Below are 13,759 nucleotides of genomic sequence, written 5' to 3' on the forward strand. Positions count from 1 at the left end.
ACTAGGCTAAAAATTAATGTCATGCCACAGCCTTTAATGCTCAAATGATGCCTCAAACTGAACCCATTAAACCAAGGAAAAATTCTGTTGCAAAAATGTCTTTAAAATTTTGAAAATATCAACAAATTAATCTATTTGATTCTGCAGGCAGTTACTAAACTTTCATGTATTCAAACTTAATTTTATTATCCTAAGATATTGTTATGATTTCAATGTTCTAACTTCCATAGAGTATGTTATGTGTATGTATATATATGTGTGTGTGTATAAAATCTCTAGAGTCAGAAACATGAAATTGAGTATTAAGGGCTCTCCAGACCAAGATAAATAATTATATTGGCAAATTGAGCCTTCTCTGAAGGATTGTATCTAAATGAATTTTGACTAGAGTCTGTTTCAATTTTTGCATTGCTGAGTTGCTGATATGAAATATATATTTATTATATGAAGCATACCTATGGCAGTTAAATTTAGATAATGTTATCTGTAACAATTTGTATTGGCTTCCTCCCAAGGCTTTCAATTTGCCATGTATGAGAATAAATGAGAACCATATGAAAGTCAATAAGTTCTTGATAGTACAGGACATTCTGTATTCTCTCATCCTTGATTTTAGCAACATTCCAAGGGTTTGGCCTCCATCATTGAGGGTGATAGGCTCAAAAATATAAAGGTTTTTTTTCTTGGCTTCAGATAAGAATCCTAAACTTAACACACGTCTATAAATCATTGGTGTGGAAATCTGTCAGAAAATAGCACAAGAGTACTACTTTTTCCTTGTGGTATTTGGTGTTTCCAAATTAGATTATTTGTTGAATGTTCAAGGGAACATGTTTGCTTGAAGGGTTCACCATATGTCAAGCAAATCTCATGCTATTGAAATGGAGTTCTCAGAAATGAAATCAAGGATAACTGCCTGTTCCTTCCTCTACCATGGTAGTAACAATCAAAGGATTCTGCAGAACTGTGTCTCTACTTGCAGAATTACTGAATTACAATTGCACATTGAAAAGTGGAAAATGAAGACTACCCAAGAGCTTAATTCTGGAATACTTTTTGTAATTGTCCTTCAGATTTTATCCTCAAGTTGTAATATTATACTGACAGCTAATAAAACATAATAGTTCAGAACAAGAGATCTGGAGCGATTTTGACTTCAGTTCTTCTACTTGCTAGCTGTATGACCTAGTGTGATTATTAGCTATTCTAAGTTGCAACCTATAAAGTGAATAACAAACATACTTATTTCATTAAGTTCTTGGAAAAATTAAAGCAAATAATATATGTTAAGGACTTTGTACATAGTAAAAGTTCAATGAACATTAATTATAATTATTCAGAAAAGTTAAAGTTTATATGTGTGTGTACATACATGTAACATGCACATCAAGCAACTTCTTTTCTTCTATTATTACTATTGCTAGCACCACTTTATTTCTAAGTTAAGTGGAAAATTACCTTTCTTCAAAGAGGAAAGCTGATAGCCCACCTTGTTGGAAAATGCGATTCATTTATTACTATTCTTCATCAACATGTAACTGAGTTTTCCCAGAGAATTTCAGGGTGAGGACTTCTGCAAACCTCCAAACTCTTTATTTTATAGCACGTCTACCTCCACCACTTATTTTCCCAAATTGCATCTAGAGCCTGTGTGTCAATAGAATGTGCATCCCAGAAGCCTCATAAGAAGCGTAGCTTTTAGTAGGCATGTTGACGTTATTCGTACATAGTGAGAAAGTAGAAAGGATCCGAAAAGCTTTGGCATTTACCTTGTTAAATTTTTATAGCTAAGCTCTGGTTCAAGGGTCTACTTAAACAACTTAACTGCGCTAAGAAAAGTGGGAACATTGAGACCAATGAAACGAGTCCACAAAATTCTATGAAAATGAACCAGTTCTAGCAGAGATCAGTATATTCAATGATCCAAGATATATATATAACTAGAACATTAACTAGCTTTATTGAGCTGAAGGAAATTTACACTTTTTCCTATGGGGAAAAAATAATCAGATACATCGCCATTTACAATGCTATCAAACATTGTTTTAATATATTAATTCAACTCAAAAAATTTTTTTGTTTATTCTATATCAGGAAAATTGCAATAGGTGATGCAGAAAATATGGTTTGCAAAGCACAGTTCAAGGTGTCCTCAGCTAGAAGTAAAGCTAGGGCATAAAGAATAGGCAATTTTGGTTAAGATGGTGTGTGTCAGTATTAAGTACAGGGTTCTACTGCTGCACAAGGAAGGGTTACCTAACCCAGTTTTTAGGCATATAAGAGGACCTGAAGAATGATTAGAGATTGGCTAAGTGATTCTAGACAAAAGATCAAAAAAGTCAAAAGCTATGATACATTAAAAAAGTGGAATACTCGGAGAAGTACAAGTGGGTCAGTACAGTTGTATAGAGTGTAAGGAGGTAGTGGGTTAACCAGAAAATGAGAGAAGCTGGTTTTTATTCAAGATAGGTCTCATGTGCCAATACTAAAGAGTAGTCTGTATTTTAGAAATAAAAAGTTGGCAGCTGTAGGGTAAGTTTAGCGTGTGTGTGTGTGTGTGTGTGTGTGTTCATAATTAAGTGGGTTATAATTTAAATATATAGAAATTTTTCACAAAGACTCAGATTAAGGATTCTCTTGAAAAATCAAGAATTAATATATACACTTACCATGTACCTACAAAAACTTTTAAAAAATTAAAACCTAGTTTCCTTAAACCTTAAAAACAAAGAAAAGGAAAAACCAGGAATCACAATGGATCGGTGTTGCCTTACAGCTGAGAAATTTGCTTTTAGTGGAAGAAAAGGCACTTTTATGGGTCACCACACTCTTCACTTGCTTCACTCATTTATATAACCTGCCAGTTCCCTGAGGCATTTGAGTTTGCAAGCCTCCTGAGGAGGAAATACAACATTAACTTTGCTGTATTAGTCTGGCTGCATATTGAAGAGTAGGTTGAAGATATCAAGACTAGAATCAGGGGCACAATTTAAGAAATTCCTTCTGTAATTCAGAAAAGCAATGAGGATCCAACAGAGATTCTACTGGGTAGTAGAGAAAAGGGATGAGAGTGAGCATTTCTAAGGTGGCATTGTTAGGGGATCAGTTAGACACTGAAGAAAAGGTAGACGGAAGAATGAAGGATAACATTTTAGTTTTCCAGGTGAGTCAACTTGAGAGTCATCTAAGTTCAAGATTTTCAAGAATCAGACACAGAAAGAATTAAACCCGCAAATAATTTTTGCTGGAAATGCCTGGGAAGCATTGGAACAGGGTTTAAGAGAAAACACACGGAGCTTTCAGATAGAAATACAGGTCTGACACCTATAAAAGGAAAGCGTGAAGGAAGGAAAATTGAATAGTAAGGAGCACAGACTGTAGGGTATGCCTGAGCAAGCTTCAGTCAGGATGATTAGAACATGAAATACAAGACTGCTTGTTAAAGGGATTTACCACTTGTGAAGAAATGGCCTGGCCCTAGTACTTCCACCATACTCAGTCATTGACAGGCATTAACCAAGGTAGAGTGTGGCCTGCTAAAAATATGCTGGGGATTTTGAAAATATAGCAGCTCACAGTTGTCAGCTAACTGCTCTCTTGCAAGAAACTCTCTTGAAAGGAAATCTGAGCAGCGTACTCACATAGCTGACAGGTGCCATTAGAGGTATTGGATTTATGTAATAAAAGAATTAAAAATGGTTGCCTATAGAGAAAAAGAAATTGGCACAGTTAGCAAGAAACTGATGTTTCTCTGATAAGCTTTTTAGAATAATCTGCCTCTGACATATTATTTATGTTAAAAGGAGTTATGGCAGAGATTGTGATATAAATTCCAGAAACTTTCCATTTTTATTTAGGCACACTGTCAGACAACTTTCTTTATGTTCTCTTGCAGTTAAGTATGCCAATGTGGTTGAGTTGTTGCCAATGGAAGCGGAGAAGAAGTGGTATGTACCACTTACAAGCAGAGTTCATAAAATCCCCCCAAATGATCCTCGCCTTCATTTTCCTGGCTGGAAGTAGAGGATTTCAAGGCTCCACAAGATGGAGAAAGTGTAAATTCTTAATTATTGCAAAGAAGGCCACCTGGCAAACACCTACTTTGGATCATTCTGTGTTAAAAAACGTATTTTTATTATTTTAAGTTGATAATATTTGAGAACTTAACTATGTAGCTAGCATTAACCTAAGAGGTCTTCCAAGAAAAATATATATCTATATAGGAAACACATAAATATTTGTAATGTAGATCTTTCCATACTTTCAGAAACATCTTTCCATATACATTTTTATCTTTGAATTCTTTTTCCTAAAGCTTCAGATTCTCATCCCCAATACTTAGTAACTTATTAAAGTTTGGCTTACACTATATATTTGACAAACCCATGATGTTAAGCTGACTTCTCCTTATTCTCTACTTCGACTAATGGTGTCATCATTTCCACAGACACTCAAGACCTAAACTTTTGGTTGCTTTGATTTCTATCTTTCGAAGAATTCTCAGAACAAATCGGTAAATTTTGTTAATCCTCTTTCTTTTATATATTTCTGTATGCTTTCCATTCTTCACATCTCTATTACCACCATCCTGGGGTAGATGTATAGCTTTGTGCATAGAATACCAAAATAGATTTCTAACATCACATAGTCTATTAGACCTAGTCTCCCCCAAGCCTCTTCTGCAAGTTGGCATTGCCACTGTCCCCAGAGCATTGTGGAGATTATAGTAGCTACCACATGATGGGAGGAATACAGAATAGGAAGATTCCAGTTTGAAACATCTATTTACATACTAGGGTGACCTTGGGAAGGTGACTTGGACATTCTGAGCTTAGAGTCCCTTCTCACATAAAAGTAGCTCATCTCCATTCACAGAACTGTTACAAATGATTTAATGAGGTAACTTGTAAATGATGATAGCAAAACAGCTGGCTCATAATAATGCATACTATGTATTTATTGAATGAATAAATATATTATTTACCTCTTCTCTTCCCCTTAACTAACTAATCTCCTGCTTACAAGGTATTCTGTACTCCACTCAACTTGACCAAATGCTATTTCTCCTTCAAGGCAAACACAAATCAGACCTGTTTTTTAAATCTCTTCCTAACCACTTACTTCTCTATGGGTATGTTGATCACTTATTTTATTTTGCATATTTTTGAATTAGGTTTTTTGATTTTCATATATAATCATTTTCTTTAAGTGGACTGCAATGACAAGGGACCTATTGTATACAAAGTATCAGGTGTGCTTTAGCAGGTGGTTTGCAGTTGTACTTTTTTTTTTACTTGCTTTATTTGACCTGGCCAGAATTCCTTTCTTCATTTGTCATAAACAGTATTCTGACTTCTGTTGGACATAAACTGCTTTTACACCTCTAACCCCTGAAGAGCATCACTTTCATATAACCCCACACACTATCTCCAAGGGCAAGCACGGGAGTCAGTACTTGCCAATCCGAGTGATTCATTCTCCAGCCCAAAATGATAGGGCTTGTGATCCAAGAAAGGCCTCATGATCTCTGTTGGAACTAGAGAGACAGTAATTCTTTCATAGGAGTTGCAATGCAGAATTAGATTAAAGAGAGTAGCACTTTTTACCTTGTAGAAAGGTAGAGCTTGCAAATTAACCCAGTTGGAAGAAAAATAGGGCCAAGGGAAGAAGACAAAGAATGTTGACATTGTTTGAATTTCTGGTTCAATCTGTGTCTGATCTCTTAGCTAAGGAGTTTGTCCCCAGATAATTCTGTCACTTCTTCTAAACATTTTCTTTTTTAGAAAATTAATCCAATTTATTTGTTTTCTGTTATTTGCAATCAAAAGAGAACTGTCTATTACAGTTGTGTTTATGAACTTTGAAATAATATTTACTGACTATTTTTCTGGCTTATTCATAATGAGATGTAGACCAAAAACATGTGGATTATACAATGTAAATCCCTCCTCACTAATGGAGAATAAAAGCCCAGAGCATATTTTTTGTGACTTATGTAAATTTCATTATTTTGCTGTTTAAATAAGCACATATTTTTATATTTTTTTAAAAAAACTTCAGAGACCACTTCTGTATTCCAATCTGTAAAAAATATTTTCATTATGTTTATTATAAAAATATAAACGTTTCCACTACAAATCATTTTACATTAGTAAGAGGCCATCTACATTGTACAACATAAACTGAGTAATATTTTGAAAAGACAAGTTTAAAATAAACACATATTGCCAATCATATCACATTTATACGTGGCTTGATTGATATTTAGCACAGCATAAACTGAGTGAGTTACCAGAAATAAATAATATATGTAAATCAAATTTAAGATACAAAACAGATCATATGGTACATAACATCATGTAGGAGTTGTGGCTTTATGTTTACTGAAAGTCAATGCAGTTCCTGTACAAAGAGATGGCCGTAAGCATTCTAGTACCTCTACTCCACGGTTAAGAATCGTACACTTGTGTTTACATATGTACAGGGTAAGAACTGTGTAAAGCAAATTTATGAGAGATCAAGTAGAAAAATGTTAATAAAATGAAGAACAGTATATGGTGTATACAACCTCTACTTCCAGATGGAAACCACAGCCAAAATAAGTGAAATAGATTCAACAATCCTCAACTTCTATTAGTTTATGAAATGCATGGGTTTTGTTGAGTATGCTCAGAATAGCACCTAAAAAAGAAAATATTAGTCTGGGAAAAAATTAGATTGAAACCATATTCAGATCTCATTCTAACATTCCAAACACAAAATACTTGATTAAAAAAAAAAAAGTTTTTTAGCTGCTGATAGCAGGTATAAGTGAAATTTGTGATTAATTTTATAATCACAAGTGTATTTTTAAAAATTTCATGCTCTTATATATCCAAAACAGAATTCTAGTAGCCTGATTTGACTAAGGAATATTGCCAAGATTTGAGAAAAATCTTATATCTGAAGGAGCACAATCTAAGTCTTATTACACTAAACCTACAGCAGATTAGCACTTGTGAATTTTGATTTGTGATTGTAAGCTGTGTTTCATTAGCGTTCCATTTTGCATAAGAACATTAAGTTTGCAGCATTGTTTTATCCATTCTATTCTTGTGACATGTGCATTTCTTATACTCAAGATCATATCAGCATTAGAAAGAGTATCGATAGAGCTAGAATGTTGCTTCAGAATATATTACTAGCTAGATATCCACCAGGTACATCTTTTCAAAATTACTGAGCAAGCTCATAGTTAGCCTTTATGTAATAGTAAGTCTAAATCCCTGTGATGAGAAATTTCTCTCCTGCCTACACATTTTGGGTGTTCGCTAGATGACCAACTATTCTGAAAATGTTATGTCCAGTAAATTCAAAGAAGTTCAATCCTTCTAAGGTGCACACCAAAACTGCACCATGTGCATTGAAGTGGAAGACTCTTAAAGATAATAATACCTGGTACTAATGATCACAATGTTTAATTAATTCACCTAAACTCCAGTGATACAGAGGAGTAGTTCCGTTATCATCATTCTCTATAAACAGCTCAGCAAGTTTCAGCAACAATAGTAAGTGACTTTTCAAAGCCAGTGAGCAAGTAATTTTTTTTTTTTTTTTAATCATGCATTGGCCTATAGGCTGTGTTGCCAATTAGTGCAGCATTCTATATAGGATTCCACTTCTCTCCAGTGGAGCTATTCTCGGAAGCTCTAACACGGCTCCTTCACTAAAGGAGGGAGTTGATAGTCTCTAAGCACCAGAGCAGGAAAGGTATGTTATCTGGTTGAAAATCCATTGCACACAAGCTAGTATATTACACTAAGTTGCGAGCATACAGTTTATAATAAATGGAGAGGCAACAATGATTGGGATAACAGACTATGAGAGATTTGGTTAGTGTATGAACAGGAAAAGGATTTCATTTTTTAAAAATATATGTAAGTGGATGGTTCAAAACATCTGAAAGAAACCCATTATTATCTGTGTCTAGTTAAATTGCTGACAATTTGAGACAGCATTTGGCACTTGGCTGTAACAAATCCATATTAAATCATCAAGGCATAAATAGAAAACAATAAAAACAATTCAAAAGAAAATAAATATGTACTTTTTTCAAAAATTAAGACATTTCTTTACATGATATACTTAAGGAAGCTAACAATTTAAAAATGTATAGTACTTAAAGCAACTACAAACTTCATCTCTATATGCTTTAAACAGATAAAAGAGAATAATGCAGTGATAAGGTAGTAAATATGGCCAGATAGTTTGAGGTATAAATTCCTCTATGTTGCTTGCTTTAAAAGAAACAAAATACCTGTTACAGATTTCCTCTGTATATAAAAATATCACAAGTCTTTTCTTTTGCGGCTCTACCTAAACAAAGCCACCATGTCCGTTTTGTTATTTCACTTGTTTTGATTTTACGATAGTCAGTTTATGATCAATGGCTATATGCTAGTTCTTCACCATTTTACGCTGAAGAATTAAATTTAATCCATTAACTAATATTTAAAAAAGCAATTACAAAAAAATACCCCACCCACCCATCCACTAAATGATAGGGGAAAATAAAGAGTTTCTCAATTCCATTTTAAGGCATTTGTACTCATATCTGAGTGTCTTATTGGACTTGGATCTTCCACCAGTATCTCCGCATTATCGTCTGTCTGCAGGATGATGCTACACCTTCCACAGCCACCACTTCCTTCCAGAAGTCGTGCTTTACACGGGAACTGGGCCAGTCTTTGATTGCGTTTCTAGAGCTTTAATGCTACTGATGATCTTCTTCTGTGGCCCAACCACGGTGACGCCAACCTTTTTCATGTCACTGTAAAAAAAGAAAACAATGTAAGAATCAGTTTCTTCGATAGTATATAAGCAGGAGATTTTCAGTTAGCACAATTTGCACAATGATATATTCCAGTACTGTGGACCCAATTGTCTGAAATTTCCATCATCTGTGTTATGTCCCGACCGTTCCACCATCTTGTAGAAGACTATATAGGTGGTGTAGTGGGTTGAACAGGGTTTCCTCAAAATCTCTGTCAATCCCAAACCTCACAATGCAGTTTTATTTGGATAGAGGGTCACTGCAGATGTAATTAATGCACTGATTGGGAAAATATCTTACTGGATATCGTGGTACATAAATCCAGTGACAGTTTCCTTATAAGAGAATAGGATACACAGAGAAGAAGGCGATGTACAAATGGAGTCAGAGATTGGAGTTATGTTGCCACAATCCAGAGAATACCAGGATCCACCAGAAGCTAGAAGAGACGAGGAAGAATTCACCCCTAGAGACTGGAGCAATTGTGGTACTGCCAACATCTTGATTTCAGACTTCTGCCACCAGAATTCTAAGACAAAAACTTCTGCTGTTTAAGCCAATAAATTTGTGGTAACTTCTTGTGGCAGCCTTAGGAAACTAATATCAATGATCACACATTCTTTGTGGGGTTTTATCTCTTTCCCTTGAATCTGGGGATTGCTTTGGCTAACAGAGTATGCCAGAATTGACATTGTATCACTTTCTTCATTCAGGTCTTAGAAAACTGCCAGCCTCTACTTATTGATTGAGACATCCTCTCTGGGGGCTCTAGAGCTGCCATATAAAAAGTCTGACTACCTGATACGATTGCACAGGAAAGGCCACATGTAAGCACTTTGGCCTACAATCCCAGGTGAGACCAGCTGTATAGCTAACTGCATCAAGGCAAACGTCGAAATGAAAGCATCTCCAGCCCTCCACACCAGATCAGTCCATTTGTCGGCTGTAAGCTTCTGTCAACATCAACCTCAGAGCACAAAGAATCACCCACCTGAGCTCTGCCCTAATTTATAACCCACAACACTATGAAGTATAATAAACCTCTTGCTGTTTTAGCCTTTAAGTTTTCGGGGAGGCTGCTGTGCAGCCATAGATAACTGGAATAACCTGATTAAAGTACACAGTTCTTTCAAAGTAGAAAAACAATGACAAAGACATATCTCTTTTTATTAAATATATAATAATTTAAAGTCAGAAAGTAGCCATTAAAATAAAGATTATAAAAACATAAGGAATTTCATTTAGGTAAAAAAGATAATGTGCAAATGCTTAATTATATATTCTTGTTTCAAGTAATTAGTTCATATATTCACATCTTTCAGGATTGAGAGGTGCTCAAACATCCCCCTCTAATGAAAGATTCCCCAACCCTCCTATTTAATATTTTAAAACTTTTCTGTACTTGTATCTGCACTTTCTGTTGTCTTTTCTTGTTTCATTGTCTTCGAAAGCGTTTATTACCATCTAACATGTTAACTTTCTTTCTGATTTATTTTCTTTATTCCCTATATTACTCCACAAGAAGGTAAATTCCATGTGAACTGGGATTCCTTTTTTTTTTTTTTCATACTCTGTTTATCAAGAGCAACCTAAACAATGGCTGCCAGTTAGTGGGCTCAATACAAATTTGCTAAAGAAAGAAACATACAAAATATATTTTTATGGGTAAAGATGACCAGGGCGTAAAGTATCATTTTGTCAAGGAGAGCCAGGAAAATTGAGAATGGCAAGGAAAAAAGAACATGTGTGAACACACCACACACAGACACACACATACACACAGAGGGGTTTCCTTTATATTGAGCATGAAGAAAGAAAAAATTGGGGATTCAACTACATAGAAATGGATTAATTGATTTCTTAAGAAATGGGTTCCTAGGCAATAAAGGTGTTCAAGAAAACAATAGGTAACCATTTGAGAAGAAATGTAGTTGTTATTTAAGCATCAGGGCATTAAATTAACCAAGACTCTACTGAATTCCTACCATCTGGGCTGGGAAAGTTCCTGATGACCTGCAGGTTCCCTCCCTGCTGACTGTCAAAGGGCTGATAAATCCTCTATGGACAGCCTGTGCCTTGCCTTAGGCCCTATCTGATCGTGCTCTTCCTCAGGAAGGCTAGTGGGGATGTATGGGAATGTGGGGCTTGCCATGCTTAGTGTAACTGTGGATGATGAAAGCCTTCACTTAGCGTAATATATGCTACTTTTGTTGATCCCTGCCTTTGAGAATGTGCATTACAGGATCTTGATAAGCATACCATGAATCTATCTTTAAAACAAAGAATAAACATTTCTCCACTTATCCCCAAACTATAGCAAAGTCAGTTTATGAGTCTAGAGCCAGAAAACAGGACAGATACAAGTATGGGTATGCAGATCAATAGATTCTCACTCTGTCTTCTTTCTTTAATCTTCTTCCAATACCATATGGTATGTTTTATGACTAGATGATTTTTTTGTCCTTTGTCTCTTCCCTTTCCCCTTCTTAAAATAATAGTCATGGAATGTAACTCCAGCACTTTGGGAGGAAATTTGAGAAGGCAGGCAGATCATGAGGTCAGGAGATCAAGACCATCCTGGCTAACACGGTGAAACCCCGTCTCTACTAAAAATACAAAAAATTAGCCGGGCGTGGAGGCGGGTGCCTGTAGAATCCGGGAGGCGGAGCTTGCAGTGAGCCAAGATCGTGCCACTGCACTCCAGCCTGGGGGACAGAGCGAGAATCCGCCTCAAAAAAAAAAAAAAATAAATAAATATAAATAATAGTAGTCAGGGAAAGTAAATATATATATAATATTTATATGAGTAAATATATATAATATTTATGTTATATGAGTAAATATATACATATATATAATATTTATCTATTCCAATGCAGTAATTGCCTGAGCTCTTTGAGAAATTTAAGCATAGTTACTGAGTACTACTTGCTATGATGTTTGGCCCTGATCTTCCTTCTGAACTGAAGCACTCATCCCCAAGTGGCTGGAAAAAAAAAATGTGATGCTGAGTTCACAGACCGATTTGAGACATTCCTCATCACTTCTGCATAGCTGCACCTCCTGAGTGTATTCCTCAAGAAATGTTGTGCGTAAAACTGTTCTGCAAAGAACAGTCTTACATTCTGCAAGAAATGTTCTGCAAAAAGCTGTTTTACATTCTGTGTCTGTGAACCCAATATAAGCAAACATATATATATATATGTTTATATATACATGTTTATATATGTTATCTACAATATATAAACATTATATATAATATATTATATAAATTATATATTATATAAACATTATATATTATGTATAATATATAAAATATATTTTATATATTTATATAAATATACTACATGTTTTATATATAATTTTTTTACTTAATGCAAATGAGTGTTTTTTGAAAAGAGAATTAAAGTAATTATCTATTTGGGTTATTCCTTGGCTAGGGTTTTAAAACACCCTCTAGCCTCGCTATTCTTGCCAGAATATCTTCTGTCCACTACTCTGTCATGTCGAAAATAATTTGGAACCCCCAGTTGCTGCTGTCTCTATAACACTCTGCGTGCTCATTTCATTTTGACTGTCCTGTTCAGAAGAGTGGTGGAAAAGTTCAAGACTAAAGAGCAGCTCCAGATTGAGACCAGAGGTTAATGTGTTATCTGGTACTTCAGAGGCAAAGGGATAGGTGATGACACTTTGAAAATGGCATCCAAGGGTGCAGGATAATGACATGTGGCAACAAATCTGCTTAATATTCATTCCACACACTTAATTCTCTCTCTAGTTTCACCGTCACAGTCACTCTAACCTTTCCCTTTCTCTCTTCTTTTCTCACTTTAACCTTCCTAAATCCATCTTAGGTTATGAATTAATGTCTTGAAATATGTATTTATTAAATAAAATCGCATATGTTCTGGGCTTTGTTCAAAAATGAGATAACTTGAGTAGCTTGCATGTCAATGAAATCTCTAAACTAATGAAAATAAATTAATATGCATTTGAATGTGAAATTTTATTGATCTTTTCCTATACTTTGGCAGCCTGAATAGGAATAAAAAAGAGATTCACTATTCATCTTAGGTATCTTTTTCTATTCTAGGAGCATCTCTACAGTTATTTGGTCAAGCGAATCATTTCTGAATTGAGTCTGGATGGCACAAAGAAAATAGAGACTGAAAGCAATCAAATTTAAACAATAAGCCCAAGAACCTGAAAGAAAGCTAAAATATCTAGCTCAATATTTTACAGCATTTATGCTGAAAATGTTGCCTCATATTTACCCAAATTATTAGTATATTAAAGACTTTTAATAAATTCTCATTTTGTAATATGTAATAGGTGCATGACACTATGAAGACTCAAGGAAAAAAGCAGCTCCTTGGCCGGGCGTGGTGGCTCACGCCGTAATCCTAGCACTTTGGGAGGCCGAGGGGGGCGGATCATGAGGTCAGGACATCGAGACCATCCTGGCAAACACGGTGAAACCCCGTTTCTACTAAAAGTACAAAAAATGAACCGGGCGTGGTGGCAGGTGCCTGTAGTCCCAGCTACTCGGGAGGCTGAGGCAGGAGAATGGCCTGAACCCGGGAGGCAGAGCTTGCAGTGAGCCGAGATTGCACCACTGTACTCCAGCCTGGGCTACAGGGCAAGACTTCATCTCAAAAAAAAAAAAAAAAAAAAAAAAAAAAGCAGCTCCTTTCAAGGAGTGTTAGGGCAATAGATGTTAATCCTATATTGTCCCTGAGCTGAGGAGAAAGAACAGAAGAAGGAATATTGTGGGGAGTGCAATACGGAAGTATCCATACCACCTGACTCAGTCTGCAGGACAAACCTGAAAAAGTTGTCTTTCAGGAAAAGTCAGCTTTCATCTTGAACGTATATTCACAGGTTGTTCAAATAATAATAACAATTAAGTAAAAATATTCCAACCAGCCAAAAAGAGTTTGACATCCA

At 35.4% G+C, this 13,759-nt stretch overlaps 1 protein-coding gene across 2 annotated transcripts in view; it reads right to left on the reverse strand.

The window, feature by feature from the left end:
- Positions 1 to 6,067: 6,067 nt before the first annotated feature.
- Positions 6,068 to 13,759, reverse strand: part of EPHA3 (EPH receptor A3) — a 375,121-nt gene continuing 367,429 nt past the window's right edge. For both annotated transcript variants that reach the window (XM_055259775.2, XM_055259774.2), the window contains exon 17: positions 6,068 to 8,809. In XM_055259775.2, the coding sequence (XP_055115750.1) occupies positions 8,704 to 8,809 (106 nt within the window). In that variant the 3' untranslated portion in view covers positions 6,068 to 8,703. The remainder of the gene's footprint in view (positions 8,810 to 13,759) is intronic.

This window comes from Symphalangus syndactylus, chromosome 21 (assembly GCF_028878055.3).
Source record: "Symphalangus syndactylus isolate Jambi chromosome 21, NHGRI_mSymSyn1-v2.1_pri, whole genome shotgun sequence".
Lineage (NCBI taxonomy): Eukaryota > Metazoa > Chordata > Mammalia > Primates > Hylobatidae > Symphalangus > Symphalangus syndactylus.